Here is a 23,995-nt window from a genome sequence, read left to right as displayed (position 1 = left end):
ATCTCCATCTCCATTTCTCTCTGCTGCTCAAAAATAGACACTTAGTGCAATGCATCATTAGAGTGCTGTCCTGGGCAAGCAGGTGAGGTCCATGCTACTCCTTACTATGGGAAGCAATTCTGGGCAAACAAAGAAGTTGGCAGTGGTATAAGTGTGACCATAAGCCATCGTGTGTCCTGACATCAGCAATTTTTATGTAGAACTGTCTCTGATGAGAGCAGCAGCTTGAATAAGTCTGCCAGCACAAACTGAAGCAGCTCTGGAGTTGAAGAAAAGGCATCTTCTAGATCAGGAGCGAAGGAATACTTCTCATGATCAAAGTTACTGAACAAACACAAAAGCACCTTGTCAGCAAGTGGCCCAGTTCACAAGTGTACTAGTTACGTTATATCAAAGTAATTTTTAATTGAAAATGTTATATAATGCTAAAATAACTATATAGGTATATTTTGGCTTTGTATTTTGCAAACCCACCACAAAGCTACTCTTTGGGTTTATCAGTCTCCTCAATTCTATTTTGTAAATTTTCCTCCTCTGATCTTGAATACTAATATTCCTAACAAAAGGTAGCATTAATCTAGAATCTGGATAATCTCTGCCATGAATAAGCAACTTACCTACCAATTGCAAATGCTACTTAAAACTGGTTTGAGATGGCAAATTTCAGAAGTGTTTTTGTAACAGTAACTACTTCCTGGTGGGAAGAAGGAAACTAAGCTGAATCACGATGGAGCATTAAATGTCAAAGGGCACTCCAGGAAGAATATCAAAACCAACCCAAATGATTATAAATTCCATTCATCTCAAGTAAATTTTTTTTTTAAATCCATGATCCTTAATTCTAAGATTTATATATAAATAAGATAAAGGATACCCAAGAATGATTCAGCCTCTGAAACCATTTTTTTTTTCTGGTATTAATACACGTCGTTCTGTTTTTATGCTTTAGTTGAGGCAGTCCAGCAAGTTGCTCTGACAGAACCACCTGCACAAAGACAGTTCATGCAGAGGAAGCATGGCAGGTTAGTAGAATCAGGTGGCAAGGACTGGAGAACCCTGGCCTGCAGGACTCCACGTAGATTGCTGTGTTTAAGGATTGTGCAATGTGCATCTGTTCTGATCTATCTAAAGAATGCATATGCTTTATATTGAGTAAGTCTATATTCAGTGGAGAAATTACTGGAAAATTTCTTGGGGAAGCTTTTAGGAAGATGCCTCTACTTAGATGGATGGATGTTGTTTCCCCTAACAATTGCACAAAAGCAATCACTTTGTGACATTTAATTTACTGGTATGCCACCAAACTGACAAGCTGAAAGCCTCTGGTGGAGGACACAGCTCCACATTCATGTCAAAATTGCCAATTTGGCCTTAAGAGACAATTTTTTGCAAAGTGACTGATCAATAAGTCATAAAACACTCCTTTTTTCCACTGATATTTTACAACCTTGGTTTCTTATTTTCATTTCATTATTGTATTCTTATGCATTGCAGCAGTTCCTGAAAGATCCATCTATGGAGAAGGGGGCTGCCATGTCAAGGACAATACAAAAGCAGAATAAAGACAGCCCACAACATAAAAAAAATTAAAAATGTGTTTAGGTAGTCTTTAGGAAGTAAAGATCATTCATGTTTGGAACATTTATTGCTTAAACCTTTGTGGCCCCAGTCTCTAATTTTGATTTCATTTTATGCAATTCACTTTTTATTTAGCTTGGATTTATATATACACAATTCCAGAAACACGTAAAATCTGTCTTGATTATGCAAGACATGTTGAACTGTTACCTGACTGCTTCAACTAATTCAACTTTGTAAGCACAGTGTTTTGCAGACAGAAACAATTTCACTTCAAGAACTAAACCAGTTTAAATTAAACCAGCACCAGCCATACTTACAGTGAACCTTTTGCTACCAGTTCCACAAAGAAAAAAAAAAAAAAGGCACTCACCTATGGAAAGCGAGTTTCTGTTGACATGGGATTATCAGATACACTTTTTCCTGACACTCACACAGTCCTGAACTATGTGTACAGCAATGGTTTCAAAGCACTGGGACAGATCTTGGAAAAATGAGGTACACAGCTGGTGTTTCAATTAGATGTCATTTTTGACATTATGCAATGTAAGACTTTCTCCATATCTCATTTCAAGGTACCTACCTTCTGCATTAAGATGCATGGTTTCCAGAGGTCCAATAAACGCATATCGCATTCCCAATCCATCAGACATCACAAGGTCTAGATCAGTAGGAGATATTATTCCTTCCTATATAGCAGAAGAGGAAAACTTGTGAATGTTAAGCTTTAATGCAAAACTGACTGCTTTTTGCATATAATTTAAAAAAATACGATTTAAGAAGTAATAAAATGTGAGACTAGAAATAGCAGTTAGTAAATATTCGCCAGAATCGTGCACCTACTATACAAGTCTTCTTATAATTCAGGATAAACATTAATTCACCTAACTTTTTTTAAAACACATTGGTAAGATCACTGTACTTCATAATCTAAATACATTTTGACAGTACCTTATTTTTTAAATTGATAGTAGATTAATACACTATGTAATACGAACTACCTGTACACATCAGTTTGCCTGATACTTACTACTTACAGTAATTCATGTATTAAAATTAAATTGACCTGTTTATGTCAACCAATAAACACTTTTCTTAGAAAAAGAGAATCAGAGAGCACATAGCAAGGGTGACACTCTTAATAGCACATGACCAAAAAGAGTTTACAGTAAAGTCCAAGTACCATACCAGCACTTTTAAATACAGAAATTTTAGCTAAACCTTACACCTCCCTTCATGTTCTCCTAGTTCAGGATTTTTGTGCAGACTTGCAATTGGCAGAATGGGGGTGCAGCACTGGCACTACCCTGAGGCCACCTGAAAAAAAAAAGGCTAGGACCAAACATGTAGGCAATGCAGCTGCCACTCCCTTGCAAAAAACTCACTGAATATTCAACCTACACAGCCTCAACCTGCCCAGATTCTCGAGTTCATTGCCAGTCTCAAACCTCAGAGTTGGCAGGATCAGAAGTATACAAAATGAAGAATTTCTCCTGTTAAAAACTGAGTGCTGCTGTTCCACCCAGATGGTGTCACTTACAGGAAAGCCAACGCCCCCATCAGGTTAGGGCAAGTACATTAAGGCTTATAAAAAATGAGTTACTGTTCATTACCTTGCAGCTTTACTTAAGAAAAATAATATTTATCATATGAAGTTGATTTTCCACCTACTGGAAAGGCCTGAACGAACTAAGACCTGTTCTAACTACTCCCATCAGATACAGCTTCATTTCAAGAACTTGTCTTTATTCCCAATGACAAAAGAAAAATTATTTCCTTCTGGTTGTTAAGGTGAGAGAGATGCTGAATTGTTTGTCTACCTGTAGCCTACCTGGAGGTGATCCCCCTACTCAGCACCTCTTGCTCCATGAGCCTTCTTTAGCTGCAGAAGGCAAGTAGATATACTTGTCTGCTTGGCCAAGACAGGATTTTTTTTTTTTTTTGTTAACCTTCCCTCTTGCAGGACCACGTCTGACACGCTCCTTTGTACCACACGGTGATCAGCTAGAGCTACAAGCATGTGGGACAGCTCTCCTGACCTGCTGCAGACTCTGATGTCTGAGCTAGACGTCTAGACTCTCTTTACGATCAGTAGGGGAAAAAAAGGAGATCAGCGTCCTAAAGCATGCATCTGGAGTAGGCCAGATGAGTTGTATCCTGAAAGGGCCTAATTTTCCTCATGCACGGAAAAACAAGTAAGGAGCTTGCAAGTCAAACATCTGCACTGTACAAGTCTCAGCTTAAGTGAGCTGAATCCCATCCACAGTGTCCTATGTTTGTCAAACACATCTACTGTTACTTTAGAAGAAAATGATAAGCCAAGGACCAACATAACTTCCATAACCAAAGAAACCGAGTTTTTAATCCCCTCAGGCTTAAATAGAGCCTTTTATAATATTCAATCTCAAGTCTCAATCTGTTAGTAGGCATTGCTCCTATCAAAAATAACCCTGTCTGAGTCACTGTTGCAGGAGACTTTTGAAATCTATCTTGAAAAAGGAAACAATGACATAATTATTACGATCAACCCACCATGTTTGCAACATGCAGCTCTGGTAACAATTTAATTATAATCATAGAATAGGTAGGGTTGGAAGGGACCTGAAAGATCATCCAGTTCCAACCCCAAGTTGGGCACACAATGGCAGGGATAAGGAAGCATTATTTTCTTCAACCCAAACGTAAGGCAGTGGTACGGTAACTTGTCTAGAGGAAGACAAGAAGGTCTGTGTAAAGACAGGTCCAAGTGCAAACCTCGGCATTCAGGTTACAGAACGGATGTCAGTGAAACAATCAGGCACCACATGTTCTGTGAAAGTTTTTTTCTCCTGAAATAACACCACAACTTCTTTGAACAAGAATAGCAAAGTCAACAAAAGCACCCTTCTGTTGGCAGTGCTTCATCCGAACAATGAGTTATGCTGGTAAAGCTGTGCTTGATGAGTGATTTTTTTTTTTCTTCCCCTCTCAGGTTGACAAAGATTTGCAGACAATTAACCACAAGTTCCAGACAAGCATCTGAATGGCAGCAGCACTTAAACTATAATATTAAAGAGTTAACAGCCTTACATAAGACTTTTGAAACAATTCAGAATCAATGCAGATTAATTTTCAAATGAAAAAGTGATCTCTTCCTTCCGATACTGTAGTCTTCAGTACCAACATTTGAAGAGCTGGAGCCCTCAGGATCACAGGGTGAGTGCTTTGCTCTTGGCCTTCTGCCTAAAGCTGTAATTTTATGGCTATGACTGCTAAAAGGCAAAAATTGTGGTTAACAGAAGGAAAATAAAACAGATCCCTCCAGCTGAGGTCTCTTATTATTCTGTACGTATAAGCTCAATTTTCTTTGTCACACAGATCCTCTTAAAGAAAAGTCTTTTACCTTGTTCTGTTCAGAAACGAGAAGACATGTAAGGAATATGTTAAACTGTCTTTCTCTAGGGGATAACTACTCCCACTTATGTTAAAGAGATCATTAAGTTCGTGGAATGATTCAGCGGGGTGGGTGCAAGGTCAGCGAGGTGTCTTCCACAAGGATTGGTGTTTATGCTAAGAAGTAAACAAGAAAGTCTTCCAACCCAGTTTCATTAAGTCTAGGTGTGAAACAACCCTCCCGAGGAGGATTTTTCCTCCTCTTCATTCTGCCTAACCCTTCTTGCAAGTCTTCCCCTTAAGCACTTGTCAAAGGGAAGAGGAAGTACATAAAAGTTAAAGCTTTGTTTACCAGAAGCTGACTGACTTTCACAGATACAGAATTCAGGAGGTAATTTAAAACAAATTCCACCAAAATCCTCAGTGACCGCAATGGGCAGCCAAACTTCAAGATCTACACTAGATCAGAATCCTCCACACTGCTTATGACACCACTTAGATACCACAATCAGATCTTCCCACGTATTTTAATCTCCTGTGATGCCAGAGTATTATCCTTCGGTAATTTAGTGATCCTCGCTATGTGGGGACCCTGTTCTCCTTTCCAAAAGCCTGTGGCGGTTCTGCCATCTCCACCTTTGGGCCCTGACCAGCCTGCCAGGTTTTACGTCTGTGAGTCACACCTGCACCTCAACTTCTGTCACCGACTTGGATTGTCATCATATTAAATATGTCACGGACAAAAAACAATCTTATTTTTTCCTGCTGCTACCAATTCACCACGTTCTCCTACTAACTCCAGCCTGTCTGGAGTTATTTTGGACTCTACTCCCTCCTTGACCACATAATAGGTCTCCAGATTTGCCACTGGATCCTCTGAATCTCTACGGTCCAGTCTTTTTTCTCTCCGATTGCTACTAATATATTCATTCTCTGTCAAAAGCACTCGTTACACCCTTTACTTCTTCACTATCACTTCAATCAAGTCCCTTCGATCCACACCCTGATGAAATCTTTTTCCAGTCCTATCATTGAGCATATGACTTTTCTCCTAGATCCCTCTACCAGCTCCATTTCTTCCCATTTCATCACGTTTGAGAAACTTATCCTACAGTTTACACCTCCTTACTTTGCTGGCCCTCATCTTCCCCCATGACACCCTCACACACCTCACCCTGTAAGAACAACTGAGTATCAACACTATTTTTCTCCCTGGGCTTTTGATCTTCTTTTTATGATGTCCACTTTTTATGGATACTGCATAAACTGCATGCTTAACCCTCTACAGTTATCTTTGATTCTTGTAAAGGATCTCTGAACAACACTGTAATACAATTAATAATAACGAATTTGGAATTTTGAAGCCTTACCAGTATTTAAGAACAGCCAAGCTAGCCACCTGAGATGGGTGAGGTACATAAGTTAGGTACTGAAGCCAATGCACATTCTTGCTGTGAAAACGAACTGAAATGGACACAGCCAAACCACAACTGCTTATTTTCCAATAGAGTGACAAAAACAAACCCAAAACACTAAATAGCAGGACCACCCATTCTTAATGAACACAGTCTCCATGACTATAACTTAAAGAGTAAACCCATTTTTAAAGAAACTTGTATTAAAGCGGTACTAAGAGCTTACATAGAGGACATAATCTTTGAGACATGCACCATATGATCCATCTCACAAAGTAGTTTCTGCACGTTCTTAAAGGCAGCTGAAACTCCTAAATTAAGCAAATAAAGAGGCCAAGTCTCTGCTCCTATGAGCTACAAACAAAATCAGATATAGCAGTGGTTACTGTCAATGGAGGTATGAGAAAGTAAATAAATGATAACAGGGAATAATAGAGAAAGCTGTCAGGTATTTTTCTCTACTGTTGGTTACAGATTATTTTAATAGTTACAAACTTAAAATATCAAAATTTAAGGTTAAGACGACTAGGAAGATCAGAGCAGTAAAGGTCTTCAAACTCAACATCTCACAGTATGTCTCTTACTCTCATTATAAACAGCTTTGCAACCAAAGAATTAAAAATATAAAGCCTACAAGAACTTCTTGTATGTCCTGGATGGTTTTACGTTAGTTTTCTCCAGGAAGTTCTCAGATACTTGACCTCAAAGAGGAAGACATGGAAACAGACAACTGGAGTCTTCCCAATACCTGCATTTTCATGGAATAGATTTGGAGCCCGGGGAGAGAGAAAACCAATACAAGAAGTTCCTGCCACAAACACCTGCGCTGCCCAAGAGCTTGTAACTCGCATGTCAAAACAATGTTCAACAAGACATCGTGTCACACAAAAAGACTAGCTCAGATCTAAAATAAAACATCTCATTGCAGCACTCGTCTTGAAGGAGAACATTCGCTTGAATTCCTTCTTTTCAGCCCATAAGTGAATCTACGGTCTTTGCTGCTAACTTCTCGTAAAGTTGAACTCCTGTATCCTTAAAACAACATTTCATGTTATCTACCTCGCCAAAGTTCTCAGTACCAAAGTGTACTCTCTGCACATCACCAAACCAGTTTTGCTCTCCTACTTCCCTAAAAAATGGGTTCTCAACCTCCAGTTCTTCTAATTTTTCGTCACATTAACCTCCCACTCCCACATTTGGCCCAGTCCTGCATTCACTCAGTTTGTGCCCGGGTTCAATATACCAGCTCATGGGTGCTTGAGGACCCCAACATCTTTGGGAAAGGCAAACTGTATCCCAATGTCTGGGTTTATCATTGCTACTTTCATCACCTTGCCCTGAAATTTGCTGTGCTCTGCTTAAGCACCCATGCCCACGTGCAGTTAGGTCACTATGTGGAATCTGAGCCTGATCTCAACCTGCTGGCAAGCCCCCCCCCAGATTCCTGGCTGTTGCACTTCCTACTCTTAGACCCCAGACTGCAGAAATTGGCAAGTCCAATGCATGATCCAGCAAGCAATTATATTTATCACAGGAATTCAGAGCAAGCAATGAAGGCTTTGGGACTGCAGTGCTTGCTTTCTGTACAGCCCCATGTTCAAATGCTCCTCATCAGGTGACACAATCGTAGCTTTGCATCAGAGCCCTTCTCCTGTGGTGCGATTCCTGCCCCATGCCTCACGCATCTCATCACAACACTGCTAAAGAAAAGGGGGACTGGCAAGCTGTCGGTTACTGAGCTACATTTGGGAACTAAAACATACCCTGCAAACTGTTCAGTCTACTCTTGATAATGTTTTCCAGATAAACGGTGTTAGCACAGCTGTACCTGCATGTCTATCACCAATGCCCTTTTAAACAGTACATACATACTTCTACCAGTGAACTTTCAACTAGTTTCTTGGATGAAGTAAGATCAGCTAATTAAAAAAACTAAAAGAAAAGGTGATTGTCATGAAAGTACCTCTGCACATGTGCAGGTGTAAGGCTGCTCCCCCTGCTATTACTGTAAATATTTTTGAAGTGAAGACCCAGATGAGAATTTTCAAGTTTACGTTTCAAAGTCCTCACAGAGGGTTGTTTACATAAAGGGGCTGATTTAAGATAGTTTCAAGTGGCTTCAAAACACTTAAGATCGCTGCTGTGTTTCTCTCCTGGTTCACACATGGCATTTTTAACAAGGACATAAATATTTCTGCATATGTCAGAGAGCAGTTGCAAATACAGCAGTCCTCTGTCAACAACATAGATTTTCCCCCAAGTACTCACCATGTTAAAAACAAATTCAAAGAAAATTCATAACAGAAGTATGAGCACTGATCAATTTATGAAAAGTAATGGCAGGCATACAAAGACACTTGTTCTGGCATTTTACAACCAGCAATAAAACAAGTATGCTTGAAATCATGTTTTATGGTTCCATTTCACTGTTCTTTTACAACAGTCAAAAGCAGTATACAATTATTAGCATTGAAATACCAAAGCATTCATAACTAATTTCATAAGAATGCCTGTGTTCTGCATCCAAAATGTCTTAGACTGCCAAATCTAATACACACGATTTACCTATCTAACCACAAAAGGATTAATACTAGGGTCATTTTGGACAAACGGGTCTCTTTTATTACTATGTCTCTATTGCTAATATTTGTAGTTTAGCTTCCACTACAGTACTTCTTAGGGTAGCAAAAAGTTTTGTTACTAGAAAGAATCAATATGACCTTCTGCAGCAAGAAAATAAGAACACCGAATAAAATTTGATTTTTTAGGAGCTTCTCAAAAATTGTGAGCTGGGGATGCTGATGTTTTTCAAAATATTTTAACCCTCAGAAATAAGGACTAAAAAGTGACTTTAAAAGTCAGAACCAAGAAATACATTTTCTCCGCTTTGCAAATGGAAAACACCAAAAGAACATGACTTGCAATGAAAACGACGAAGTTGGCAGCACAACAGTAGGAAGAAAAACTGCTCAAGGCCTGTATTTTTCACCTATCTACAGTGATTCTCCCCCAACAAAGGGGCTGTTTAGCCCCAAGTCATACAGCTGAAACTATACGCCTTTGATACCTGGTATTCGTCTAGACTTTTGAAATGGAAATACAATCAAAGTTGTTGCAGTTTAAATGTGTATTTGCCTGAAATGCAATAAAATTAAAACCAGAACAACTTGGAAACTTAGATAAAGCACAATGAAAGCAACTTCGTCAGTGCTTAAAGCACTGTTGTGTTACTACTAACATAATACCACCCACAGGTTTATACTAAAGGTACAGGTTCATACTGGAAGTTCACCTCGTCAGTACCTTTTTTCTCCCACTGATAATAGCCTACAGAGTGTTCTTATCTTTCCATAATCAAAGAGCACACACAGAGTGATACTTTCATACTTCAATCACAAGCAGTATCTCAGCTCCCAGCAATCCAGTCTTTCAGATTTTGAGAGCTGGAGGTTGTTTCTACATTGTTTTCATTTAACATAAATGTGTCTAAATGTTCCCTGAACCAATTCATAGTTTTGGCATCCAAGGTCTCTGTGACAGCAAGTTTCACAATTCAGCTTAAGCCTCTTAGAGTCATGAAATAATCCTACATTTTTGAGGCATTACTTTCCCTGATATATATGCCTACGCATTACCAAACTTACTGGTCCACAATTTGCCAACTACACTTGAAGCTTTTTTTTTTTTTTTTAAATCTCAGGTGTAAATGCTAACTTCCATTTCTACAATACTATGCTAGCAGGTGTGTAAAAAGATGCTTACACCAGTATTTCATGACCTTAATATTTGAGCTCTGGGAGTCTTCGATAAGTTCAATTTCCCTTTCATTATCTGCTGCTATTCATTTCATCTTTCCCCTTCTAAAAAATCTTGTTCTTCGCATGACTGAAACAACTTGTTAGACCCCTTTCTTTTAAGGAAAGATTAGAGTTGGAGAACCTCCTCAACAGTGAGCACCACAGTTCAGTAAACAAAATCACAGAATGGCCGAGGTTGGAAGGGACCTCTGAAGATCATTTAGTCCAACCCCCCGCCGAGCAGGATCACCTAGAGCACATTCCACAGGATGGCATCCAGGCGGGTTTTAAATATCTCCAAAGAAGGAGACTCCACCACCTCTCTGTGCAACCTGTCTTCAGTCTTCTTTTCCAGGCTAAACGGGCCCAGTTCTTTCAACCTGTCCTTGTACAACAGGTACTCCAGTCCTCTAATCATCTTTGTAGCCCTCCTCTGGACTCACTCCAATAGTTCCATGTCCCTCTTGTACTGGGGAGCCCAGAACTGGACACACTACTCCAGGTGTGGCCTCACCAGGGCTGAGTAGAGGGGGAGGATCACTTCACTTGACCTGCTGGCAACACTTACAAATGTACCCCAGGATGCTGTTGGCCTTCTTGGCCCACAAGTGCTCATGGTCAGCCTGCTGTCCACCAGGACTCCCAGGTCCTTCTCCACAGAGCTGCTCTCCAGCAGGCCAGCCCAGCCTGTACTGGTCATGGTGTTATTCCTCCCTAGGTGCAGGACCCTGCACTTGCCCTTGAACTTCATGAGGTTCTTCTCAGCCCACCTCTCCAGCCTGTTGACATCCCTCTGAACGGCAGCACAGCCCTCTGGGCTATCAGCAACTCCTCCCAGCTTCATGTCATCAGCAAACCTGCTGAGGGTGCACTCTGTTCCATCGTCCAGCTCATTGATGAATAAGTTGAACAAGACAGGACCCAGTACTGACCTGACCCCTAGGGGACACCACTAGCTACAGGCCTCCAACTAGACTGCACCACTAAGCACAACCCTCTGAGCTCTGCCATCCAGCCAACTGCCAATCCACCATCCACTCATCTAGGCTGCACTTCCTGAGTTTGACTATGAGGATGTTATGGGAGACAATGTCAAAAGCCTTGCTGAGGTCAAGGTAGACCACATCCACCACTCTCCCCTCACCTACCCTGCTAGTCATCTTGTCATAGAAGGATATCACATTGGTTAAGCATGATTTCCCCCTGGTGAATCCATGCTGACTATTCCTGATCACCTTCTTATCCTCTACATGCTTGGAGATGATCTCCAGGATGAGCTGTTCCATCACCTTTCCAGGGATGGAGGTGAGGCTGACTGGCCTGTAGTTGCCTGGGTCCTCCCTTCTTGCCTTTTTTGAAGACTGGCATGATGTTGGCTTTCTTCTAGTCCTCAGGCACCTCTCCTGTTCTCCAAGACCTTTCAAAGATGATGGAGAGTGGCCTAGCAATAACATCGGCCATTTTCCCCTAGGGGTTTGTCTTCCTTGTTCACATTTTTGGTAGTAGTTTTTATTTTCTTTTTTTTTTTTTTCTCTTGATAAGCCTTATTATGGGTTGAAAAATAATTTAAAGGTTAATATCCTTTCTATCCTATGTCTTTCAACATGAGTACAGCTTTCTGAAGGGTTTTTTAATCATATACTTAAGGTTTTGCTTTAACTTTTTTAATAACAGATACCTTTTTTAATTTAAAGAAACATCTTCAGTAGAAGCTCAGTTCCTTCCCAATATCACTATGTATTATTACTCATCATCTCCTTTACATTGTTGCATTGTGTTGCTAGTGGAAGCTAACTGAAAGTAAAATCAGTTGAGCAAATATGTTTAGATACTGTTTTGGAAAGAGTTGTTTTATTTACAATATGTTAATATTACCTTAGTTCCAAGATCTTTACTTGTATCTGTGTGCATTTGTTATTTTTTTTTAAACAGCTTGAAAAAAAATAAAAGAAGTCAAAGTAGTCTTTGGCTGACAAAAAAGTCAGCCCCACTCACACCAGTTAAATCTCTTCTCAACAGAATTCCAACAGCCTCTTAATTCAGCTCTTCCTGGTGAAAGAATGGATTTTGTAGCACAGAACATGCAACTGTGGGAAAAGCTGAAGCAAAACAAACAGATGATTCTCAGCTAGAAGTCAGAATGGGAGGAGGAGAGATCTGTCTTTACCTACAAGTATCAAATGAACCTAAGAGTTCAATTCCTGAAAGGCCACACAGAAAACCATTTAAAACATTTCATAATAACTGAAAAGTAAGCCAGCAACATTCAGAAAAATAACAGGAAATAGTGAGACAACATAGAAAAAATAAAAATCAGCATCTTGATTTCTGCACTTTCAACGTTGTTCTTTTGATTGTCCTAAAAAATGACAGTATTCTGAAATGAAAGCAGGATAAAGGATAGTTGTTAAGATCATATCACTTTGTTTTTCATAAACTTTGCTATTTATTACTGACATCACTTCTTACTGTTTTTAACTTACATGCTAATTTTAATTTTCATGTACACAAGGGACAGTTTAATAAAAAAGACAATTTTATAGGGAATTTAAATATATAATCTTGCTTGCCTCTACAAAACTGACAGTGTGTAAAAATTGCAAAAATATATACGTACACCCACAAGTCTCCAGGCTTCACTTATCACTGCATACTGGAGCCGATTCAGAACAAAGCCCTCAATTTCTCTGTTTAATTTGACAGGAGATTGTCCAATCTTCTTCATAAGAGCGTATGTTCTCTCTATAGTAGAAGGATCTGTTTCTGGATGCGGAACAATTTCAACCAATGGCACAAAGTAAGGTGGATTTACCTGAAGAAGAAACACAGAAGAAGAATGTCAGCTATGAGACTAACAGACCAAGTTAATATAAAGCGTATCTATAACTTTCTACTAGTGTGGATATTTTCCAGTGAATAGAGTAGGTCTGATCTTTAGACCCTGAGACAATTCACCAGTTCAGTAAAAAAAAGTATATTAATTCAAATTAAAAAATAAAATCTTCTATGATTAAATCTAGCTCTGTTTAATCGCAACAAAGTTCACGTAGCCTAAGGAGGAGAACACTTCAGTACTAGAAGGCTTTATGCCGACTTGAATAACTGATGTTTTCCCAATATGCAGGTTGGTTTTTGCTGTAAAAAATGACCACCACTTGTCTTCCCAAATTAAACAAGGCATTTCCTTTTAGATAATCAGAAAATTTGTAACAAAATTATTGCTATGCACCACCTGTATGATGCAAAGCTCAACACATAAATGGCTACTGGCCCAAGCCTGTGAATATATTGTAAACACATTAACAGATATCACATAATACATACTTCCAAAAAAGAACGCTGTGGAACAGGTTACCTTCAGACACTGCACCTCCTTAAAAAAAAAAAGCCACAAAAACCTACTTCTCCATGACTCTTCCCAAATGTAATTTTACACACAAGTCTCGACTTGTGTGCAGTGTGTTTTTGAAGTTATAAACAAAAAATTCTAACGAACATCCTAGAAGTGCCTAAAGTTCTTCAGGTCAGCGTTACAGGCAGTAGCCAGTGTGTGCTCCTCCCAGAAACAGGAGTTCTTAAACTATATTCTTAAGGTCTTAAATGAAGCTCTTGTACTCATTTCCAAGTAACAGTCAGACCCAACATACCATAAATGACCACCAGAAAAAACATTCACATTTAAAGGATGGTAATTAAATACTGATCCTTTCACCATGCTCCCTTGCAGTCAGCTGCTCTTAACTGTACTCATGTAAATGCAAATGCAGGACTCAGTCACAGCAGTGTGCCAGCAGTCCTTCCTCTGGTTTGTTTTTTGTTTCAGTACTTACATGTTTTCCTTTACTGTAGCATCTGACCAACACATAACCTGCTGTACAGCTATGCCTGCTCTAACCCATGTAATACATTTACTTCATTTTCTTTGGCAGTGTCACCACCAAAGCTGTGTGGTGTGATGGACACCGCTGCAGACACGGCGGTGCCAGGCAATTCAGCAAGACCTGAAACACTGCAAGCTCCAAGAAGTTCTCTGAAGGCTTTTCTAACCCTTAAGTATATCACCGGGTCTCATCAGAAAGAAGACGAGCTAATTGTTGAGCAAGACTGAGGCTATTATGAATTTCTTCCATGATTAGTTTTGACAGAGACCTTATTGAAATATTTTATTTCACGGACTTGGCACAAGGAGTGTATGGGTGTGTTACTGAGCACACTGTGGAGACTTAGGAGGATAATTGTTTAAGAGTGAGATAACTGATGTTGGTAAAAACTAAAAGTGGTAAAATGCAGATGAAATTGAAAGGGAGAAAAAAAAAAGACTTCTAAAATCAGAAGGGTAATGCAAAGGCATTCTTAAGAGAGCAGAATTTACCTTACTCAGCCTAACAAAATGATAACTAAGAAGGGATAAATGAAGTAAAGAGAGACAGAATTAGACTAGAAAAAAGCTACACAACTACACAGTCTACACAAGCAAATTTTAACAGACCATTAGTAAGATTGAAATAAAAGGAAACTTCATATAGAAGCAGTCAAGTAAAAAAAACTAAGAGGGAGCTTAATATATTTTAAGACAACTTGATGACATGCCTCCTCTTACAGCAAGGAACTTCACTCGGTGGCAGTCTCCTCTAGCTCCATGTTTCCAGCTGTGTGATCTGGCAGGCTCATATGGAACTTGAGAAATGAACTGCTCTGCAGACCTCTACCGCCACAAGGCCTGAAACTGCTGACAGAACAGCTGTGCCTGTAAGTATTGCATGCACTTCTATCATACAGCTGTGCTGCAGGATTTCGTTTATTTTTTCTGATTACTGAGCTTATTATGTTAAGCAAAGTGAAGAGTTCCTTCTGGCCTTTGGGCATTTCACTTCATTTCTCCTCAGCATGCTCACCTGTGCCAGAGGCTTTACAACTTGAGCTTTTTATTTTTCTGGAATAACAAATTCCACACTTCTTATTTTCAGTGTCTTTCTGAACAGATTACTTCCTTCAGCCACCATTCCCCATGTCCTACTTTTGTTTAAGTTGCTAGTAAGGTCATGATTAAAACAAAACAATCAAAAACCAACTACTACTACAAAGCAAATATTTTTCTTGATATAACAAGTAGAGAAATGCCCCTGGAATAGTACACTCCCCTTTGAGTGAAGCTGAGACTACTAAGAAAGTGGTCTCAGACTGCAAAGCCATCTCAGAACAATGAGACATTTTATGGCACTCTGAAGTATTTACTTTGGAAAATACACATATCCTTACAACAGCAACTTAGAAAAATGTTTATGCAGAAACTAGCTACTTTGCCAGATCTGATCAAAGATGGTTTCAGAAGTAGATCCTATGAAGGCTGCAGCTGAAACTAAATGGAGCAACCAGTACAAACCAGCTTGGGATAACAATAAAAGAGTAAAGGAAAAAAAATGAAAGGCTGACAGGTAGAAGAACACAGGAAGAAGCCTAGGGAATGGTAATAAATATATAAAATCATAGTTATAGTTCCTTAATACAGAAGCTTAGAAGAAGAGACATGATCTTTTGCACTATGGAAAGTTACAACCCTGGAAATCTGAGATAAGGAACTCCTGAGTTTTAGACTGGAGAAAGGCTAAACTTAGGCACAGATACATACTTTGAAGCTTGATTTCTTTTTCCAATTAAAAGGGGATAAAAAAAATCAGTTTTAAGGAGAGAAACCAATCCTTTTGTTCCTTTTGCTCCTCAGTCACCCCAAGACACAATAGTAGTGGTGAAGGGGTGTCAAAAGGGCTGACCAAATGCTTTGACACTGCAGCATTAGGCTACAGGCAGCTGTAGAGATATCACAATGAAGTAGTGCTGTATTTTTGTGTTCACATTGCCATTCTGGAGCATGCCAACGGAATTGGCATTTACTGTACATTCTGAGCCTGTACATTCTACCCTGGAAAGACAAAATGTAGTAATGTTTTAGCTGGCAGGTCAAGGGAGGGGATTCTCCCCCTCTGCTCTCGTGAGACCCCACCTGGAGCCCTGCGTTCAGCTCTGGGTCCCCCAGCACAAGAACAATGTCGAGGTATTAGAACAAGTCCAGAGGAGGGCCACAAAGATGATCAAGGGGCTGGAGCAGCTCTCCTGCAAAGACAGGCTGGGGGAGTTGGGGTTGTTCAGCCTGGAGAAGAGAAGGCTCCGGGGAGACCTCAAAGTGGTCTTCTGACACCTAAAGGGGGCCTACAGGAAAAGCTGGGGAGGGACTCTTTGTTAGGGAGTGGAGTGACAGGATAAGGGGTAATGGTTTTAAACTACAAGAGGGGAGATTTAGATTAGATATAAGGAAGAAATTCTCTACTCAGTGGGTGGTGAGGCCCTGGAACAGGCTGCCTAGAGAAACTGTGGATACCCCATCCCTGGGGAAGTGTTCAAGGCCAGGCTGGATGGGGCTTTGAGCAACCTGATCTAGTGGGTAACATCCCTGCCCATGGCAGGGGGGTTGGAATTCAATAATCCTTAAGATACCTTGCAACTCAAACTATTCAGTGATTCTATGAACCACAGACAGCAGAAGAGTACCGTTCTCCAGTTACTGCAAGCCTTCATGACCACAGCCCTCTTAACCTAACATTAGTCTTGCGTTTGAAAAATCAGTTGACAGACTCAGAGTCCAGAAGACAGAGCAGTAAGAATCCCAGGGATTAAGACAAAATGTTCCTCCACGCTGAGGACAGAGGTGAAAAACAGCTGTCCAGCAGCCCCACAAATGCTTACAGAGGCTCAAAGGTAGCCTTCAACATTTTGAGGTTCTGCTGCCACCTCTAGTCATGCTACTTATGCATCACTGACTTGTCCCAGTCAGACACAAAGCATGCAAATTCAGCTTTAAGTACAATTTGTTCCATTTCATCTGCCTGCTGCTCCTCTTCAGGTGTACCACCTCTGCATGAAAAATCTGATGAAGCCAGAGTTAAAGCTTCCCACCTTTCATCTACATTACCTGACAAGTGCATACAGCTTGCTGTTTGGAACCCTACTGATACTGAACATCAGCTGAAAAATGACACCAGGAAAAATAATAATGATGCCATGAGAAGAACGTAGGGAATATTATAGGTTTGTCTACCGAACAGAGACTCCCTGTACTTTGAGAACTATTAGTTGGAATAACACAGCAATGTGAGCACAAGAATTTACACAGAAGGTATCTAGAACCGACAGTACAAAACATGCACTCATTCTCAATTTAGTATATGCTGTCACACAGAATGACCAAACTAAAGCATTTCCAAAAATTCAGGCCCTGCACACTAACAGAGACATGAAAGCACTCCACATATCCTCTCTCAATCTGCTGGGAAGAAATTGGGACACAGTTTAACTAAATACCTATAATGTTACTATAAAAACAATACTTGTCATCATACTTACAGGATGCGACACAATACACTGCTTAACATGCTTAAGGCCAGTGAACAGTTTGCTGGGTAAGAGACAAGAGGTCGAGCTGCTCAAGATAACATTGTCACCAACAATAAGATCCAGCTGACCAAAAATCTTCTTTTTCAGTTCCAGGTTCTCTGGAGTACATTCCTGAAATAACAAAAAACCGTATTAGAAGTCTTCTATTTTAATAGCACTTATCTATGCATTTCAGACTTCACTGATCCATACAAACCATCAGTTTTAATTCAGCCTAGATGCACCAGTGAGCCATACTACAAAGATACCTTTCTACACACAAAGGAGTGAAAGCCCTAGAGGTTCTCTGTTGCAGAAGATGGATGACTACATACCGCTGGAGATTCAACACAAAGCAGATGATTCTGCTTTGTATAAAGTATAGACTTCTATTCATACAAAGAGGTAACATAGTAAGGAGGAATAAGACTTGTTCTTTTGTTGTTGTTTTGCTTTTATTTAAAAAAAAAAAGAGAACCTCAAATGAAGTAAGTCAGTGGTCTTTTGTTCTTTTTCAGACAAGACAGAAATGAACATATGTAGCTCAAAAGAAGACAAACCTATGATTTCCAGAACTATGGCAGAAAAACACAACTTACAGTTCTGGAACCTGCACCAAAATATCTGTGACCCTCATGCTTGAAAAGCTTAAATACAGACACCTACTTCAACTGTGAGAAAGATTTTTGAAGTAGAATGCATGCTATCGAAACTTCTCCCAAGCTATGGAGCACATTCAGCTCTACAGAGCTGTGAAGTTTTACCTGTATGAGCCAACAGACAGAATCTCCAGTCCCCAGAATTTGAAAGTTATCCCCATGAGCTGCCTGAAGGAGAGCATGCAGAAATGCATGCAGAAATCCACCAGTCTGAGAGCAACACGGACATGGGAGAACAACTACAGTGGATCCCACAATCAATAGGAAAGGCTTCAGTCTGGCCAAGACAAAACAGGGGAATAAAGCCAGCCAGCTTTTTGTTTGTTTTTATTGTTTTTTTTTTTTGTTCCCCAGAAGTGTTCTACAAAGTCTTAGAAGAATCCTAAACTTGCAAAACTTCAGCTTCCCATCAAAACACAGAAAATACCTACTTTTTTTCCAGCCCTAAGCTTCTCCCACCTATCAGCATTTCATTCGGTCCTTCCTGTTATGCTGAACTCAGCAGGAATGCCCAGGGCCACAGTTTTTCCATCAGGCTGGATATAAATGGGTTAAGACTAATTTGAAGTCTTCCAAGAAAATAAGCACGTTGCTGCATGGGACAGTACTAAAAGTTCCATGATGCAGGAGAGATAAACGGGGTCATTTAAGAACTCCAGAGAGAGCTCAAAGTAATAGGCATCCTTATCAAAACAAAGTGATACTCTGCTCATAACCAGCAAGCTTGGAGCCTGGAATTAAGTTTAAATAGTTTCTTTTAGTAAAGCCAAAGATGAAGAGAAGTCCGCAGATACTGTTCAGGCTAATAAACGGGTCTCACTGAATAGACGTATTGTGAACTTGAAACTCTAAGCCTCCTCTCACATCAGATGATAATCAAAGAGGCAAATTCAAATCTGCTGGAAACTCAAACCTCTGCCGCGGTTACGTAAGGTTTCTGAATGGGCCATTTGCTTGAAGTTTCTCATATATCGTCACAATTGTATTCAGGTTCTTGGACCACTGCAATAAAGCTTCTGTCCTCATCAAGCATGCAATTATTTTCTCAGACACACCAATTCCCTTAAGAACAGAGAGAAAATTAAGCTCTAAACAACCTATTAAACAGGAGCCTCACTTGCTGTCAGTTATGGAGCCTGGAGAGGTCTGAGGCTATTCTGTTTACCCTGAGAAAAAGAAGATCAAACAGCAAGATAAGATACAGTTTTAAAGCTACTACAGTCCCTGTCAAAGAATCAGCGCAAAAAAAGGTTAGCAAACACCTCAGTGCATTTTAAGTGACACTGTATATTTCTGTGCCCTTTTTGTAGAGATTGCACTTCTCATTTGCGACAAACAGTGCGCCTTTATTCCAAGGCTTGAGCGCCTGGACAAGGCTACTGCTAATCTGACTAAAAATTTATTAGATGTCCTCTTCAGCAGCCTGAGCAGAACACGACACCTGCTTATTTTTAAAACCCACCTCCTGGAATAGCTGCATTGTATTAAAAACTTCTAGTCAGACAGTTTAATGCCTGTTATCTATATGTTCAGAGAACACATAGCTGCTACTTGGCCAGCCTATGAACACTGAAGGAACTAGACAAGGTAAGGACATGCCAGACTTCCTCCCCAAAAGTGATACCCAGATGTGGTGATCAGGGTCTAGTCGGCCCTAACTAGGAATCTGCACTCACATATGATGTGACCATTTGAATGCCAGTACATACAAATCTAGGAAGTTTAATCTGTTGAAATCAAGTGGGTTTGTGTTTTTGTACAGGCTTTTCCCACCGTGCCGTCTGCACTCCCACGCACATCCACGCTCACCTGAGAGCACAGCTTCTTTTACCTATATTAAATGCTGGCATCTACCCAGATTCTTCCTATCCGTTCTTGGGTATGCCAAGGAAGCAATTCACCTGCATCACCCTCTAGCAAACACTCCCCAAAACGCTATCTTGCAAAATACCTCCCTTCTCCTTGCACTAGCAACTGGAGTTGCTGCCAAGGCAATGGATTTACTAGCACTGTGAGGTGAAGAAGCAAAGCATGGCCTGAAGCAAAGCACTGCAACACAGCGGTATAGTCCTAAAATAGCAATACAAGCATCACAGTGTAAGATGAAAGCCCAAGATTTAAGCTGGCATGGAGATTACTAATTGTTCAGCAACAAGCAAGCCAGCTTTCTATAACAGCACCTGACGATGCTGTCAGAGCAAGAAGCAGGGACATCTCTATAAGCAAGTATGGAGCTTGACAGTGGTCACCAAGTATGAGGAATCCCTGAATAAACTGAAAGCCACAGCTGTACAACGACAAGTTCCCACCTCTTGACTAGATTCTGGCTGCTGTGTATTCAAGAAGCAATGAAGAAAACACTTATTCTCTGAGAACGTTAATATGAACATTTACAACAATATAAGTCTCTGCAAGTGAAGACAGATCAATTTTGAGCTTGAAGGAACTAATCCTTGAAAATCCACCCACATTCCAGCTCACAGCATGTTATGAAGTCCCGTAGGCAGATACTCCTCCTCTCCTACCTTCATTTGGCACGCGGAGCACACCACCTAACCCCCAGCGGTTGTACTTCACCGCCATGCTGCAGCTGCTGCAGCAGGAACGCCCTACAGCCTTGCCCTAACCACAACAAAAGATAGAAAATTACTTGCAAGAGCTCTGGGCCTTCTTAGTCCCCACCGAATTCAACAGGGCTTCAAGCAGCAGGTGAGCTGTTTAGAAAGCATAACCACTTCAACTGCTACAAGCACGCTCTTCATCTTGTGCAGTTAAGTGAGATCTCCAAACGTACCACGAACCTTGGCTCCATTCCTGTGTTTGTACACATGTAATTTACAGCACTGTAAGTGGTCTCAGCTTTTCCTTTTCTACAGAATGCTTTCCAGAGCCAGGTGACAGCGATCCTCTCATACACAAAGATGTACAGCAGCCACCTTTGGAGTGCCGACCTGTCCCACGAGCTGGACCCGGACCAACAGCACTCCTGGGACACAACCACTTTAATTCCTACAGCAACAGACCACCAGCTTCTGGAGGGAATAGGAAGATCTTCAGAGGATTAAGAAACAAAGAGCAGAGAGACCTCTGCAACTCCAAGCTGCTTTTCTGAAAGTCTTGGTGCCTAATCCCTTTATACAAATACCTTCATTATCTTCTATAGCTATAATCCACTAGAAAGAACACAGAAAAGACTTCAGGCATAATTGTTTTATTTTTAATCCACCAAATCATGTTAGAAAGATGTATCTTTAAAAACAAAGCCTGATTTACACAAACCTACATAAAGCAGGGAGCCATGGATTTTAAACTGTATTAAGTTCATCTCTATAAGGCCAGACATCGGTAAGATCTGAAAATTTAGTTAAACAAAAGACTGCAAAGATCTATTAACTATATTTAGCAACTGTACAGTCAAAAGCCTTTATTCCAAATTATTTAGCAAATCTAAATAAAGGAATCTTGTAGGAAAAAAACAGCTGACTTCAAAAACAGATTGTACAAATGCTAAAATAAGCTATCTGTAAATTAAACCTTGCAATTTAGCAGACAATTCTTGTACAATATTACTTGCACAGCTGAGATTATTGAAGTTATCGAAGCAATACTGCACTTGTGTATGCAGATGAACAGCTACACTCATCACTATTGCCATTTCACAGAATCCATATCAACCAAAATCAAATTATATTTTCAGTAAAACAGTGTTTAAAACACTCACTACTATAATTAGTAGTTCAAGACTAACTATTATTTCTGTTTAGGCTTTTGTTAGACTTGCTAGTTTCATCTTTTCTGCAGGGTTTAGGTCTGCAATTCTCTTCTGGAAGATCGAAGGTGCACCGTCAAGGAAAGAGGGACTTGCTTCTTTTTGTTCTGTCACACACTGAGACACAGCCTGCTCAGCAGACGAGTCACACACATGAACCACACCACTGCAATTAAGAAGTGTGACATTTTGACTGCAAAGCTTAGGAGTTCTGCAAGCAAAGTGGGCTGAGAAAGAAAAGTGTTTTTAACATCAGAACAAGCTATTATGTAAGAATACCAATTTTGTTTCTGATGTTACTGTTATCACCGATTTAGCTCAACTATCAAGTATTTTACATTTGTTAAACAGGTTTGGTAACTTAACAAAATTCAAAATGATTACATATTCCAAGTGAAAATATATGACAGCAAGTATTCTAGATTTTCCTATTATCCCACCCTTTTTTCTAAAAAAAAAATTACAAAGTAATTTTAGGTGCTTATTTTGAGACATGTTTTAAGATAAGTAGTATGTGGATATACCAGTAACTGTTATATGAACAGGTTTAAAATTAAGACCCTATTTCTTTATCAATTTCTACACAAACTCTAAGTATTTTTTTTATTATTATTATTTATCCTAGTCAAAATCATTCAAAGCATTTTGTTGTTTTAGCCAAATGACAAGTAGTTTGACTGTAAAATATGTAAACAATGACTGTATGGTGCTACTCTGTGAGACAGATCTCACCACACTATATGTTTTTTCATGTATTCCTTTAGCTTTTCTGTCCTAAAATGAATTTATGACTATATGTATTTATAAATAGAGCTTTCATCATCTGTATCAGAAGCTTAAAAGATGGATGGTCTAAAATATTGTAGGGTGATAACCCCCTCCGCCTCTGTTTTTTTAATAATTGATTTAAAAATACACACATGCACACAGAGACAAGTGGAACCTCCCCAAACCAAATGACATGAACACAATGGCTCAGAGACAGAAGTTACCTAGGTTTTCCCTAAGAATGTAAGAAACATCCTCTAGCCCACTATATTGTCCCCCGCCTTGCCTAACTGCTATAAAAACCCGCTGATATTTCATGCCACCGGTTTTCCATAGCAGGCAACTTCAGCAATTCACCACCCACAACGTAACGTGGTGCTTTCTGTCAAGGGGCTCCAGTCCCCTCATCATGTCAGTTGCTCTCCTCTGCACCTCCCCTAGTTCTCACCCGTCCTTGTTGGGATGAGTTCTGTCTGCAGGTCTAGCACCTATGAGACAAGGGCACACCAAAGTTTCATACAGCAGTATGACAATAACCTCCCACTCACCTCTCATCCCTTCCCAAGTGATACTCAACATTTTGCAAGCTTTTTTTTTTTTTTGGCTGCAAACACACACTGCATTGATGATTTAAGAGAACTTTTTAGAGAAAAGTTGGACAATTACATTTTCGTTCCCAAACTGCAACTGCTACTTGTGACTTCAGAATCATGTAGCCATGATTTAAATAGTTTTTCCTTATGTTCTTTCACATCTGTGTTACTACTCACCTAGTACTTTCTCTCTGCTCAGGTTTAGGAGGCTTGTCAGGAATTTCTTAGGCTTGCATTGCATTAGGCCACCTAAAAGAATTTACTATCACCTGCAAACTCAAGTACCAGGAGTGTGTACCAACATTCTCAGGTCAATGATGAAAATATTGATTAAAATCAGTTCCAGCAACAACCATGTAAAAGCTTCCTTAAGATATCTACATAAGGAAGCATAACAGGATAAAAAAAAAAAGAAAGAAGAACAGCCTCCCCACACCCTGACTTAAGGTATACTCCTTTACACTCTGAAGTGAATCACTCAAGTGTTAATTCCTTCCTCTGGCACAGGACAGAGAAGTAAAGATGATGATCACAGAGTCTCTAAAGAAAATATTTTTCCCCTTTTCCTAGCATGTTGAAATTAATTCCAGATCAGGTCTTTCCAGCCCTATCAGAG

General features: G+C 39.9%; 1 protein-coding gene across 3 annotated transcripts in view; it reads right to left on the bottom strand.

Moving 5' to 3' along the window:
• Positions 1-23,995, bottom strand: part of CRYL1 (crystallin lambda 1) — a 63,409-nt gene that overhangs the window by 15,068 nt on the left and 24,346 nt on the right. For all 3 annotated transcript variants that reach the window (XM_013188169.3, XM_066989778.1, XM_048046995.2), the window contains 3 exons: positions 17,561-17,722; positions 12,780-12,974; positions 2,162-2,267 (listed from right to left, as the gene is read on the bottom strand). In XM_013188169.3, the coding sequence (XP_013043623.3) occupies positions 2,162-2,267; positions 12,780-12,974; positions 17,561-17,722 (463 nt within the window). The remainder of the gene's footprint in view (positions 1-2,161; positions 2,268-12,779; positions 12,975-17,560; positions 17,723-23,995) is intronic.

The sequence above is a fragment of the Anser cygnoides genome, chromosome 1 (assembly GCF_040182565.1).
Source record: "Anser cygnoides isolate HZ-2024a breed goose chromosome 1, Taihu_goose_T2T_genome, whole genome shotgun sequence".
In the NCBI taxonomy this organism is placed as follows: domain Eukaryota; kingdom Metazoa; phylum Chordata; class Aves; order Anseriformes; family Anatidae; genus Anser; species Anser cygnoides.
The sequence above is the reverse complement of the archived record's forward strand: the minus strand, read 5'-3'. Positions and strand labels throughout refer to the sequence as shown.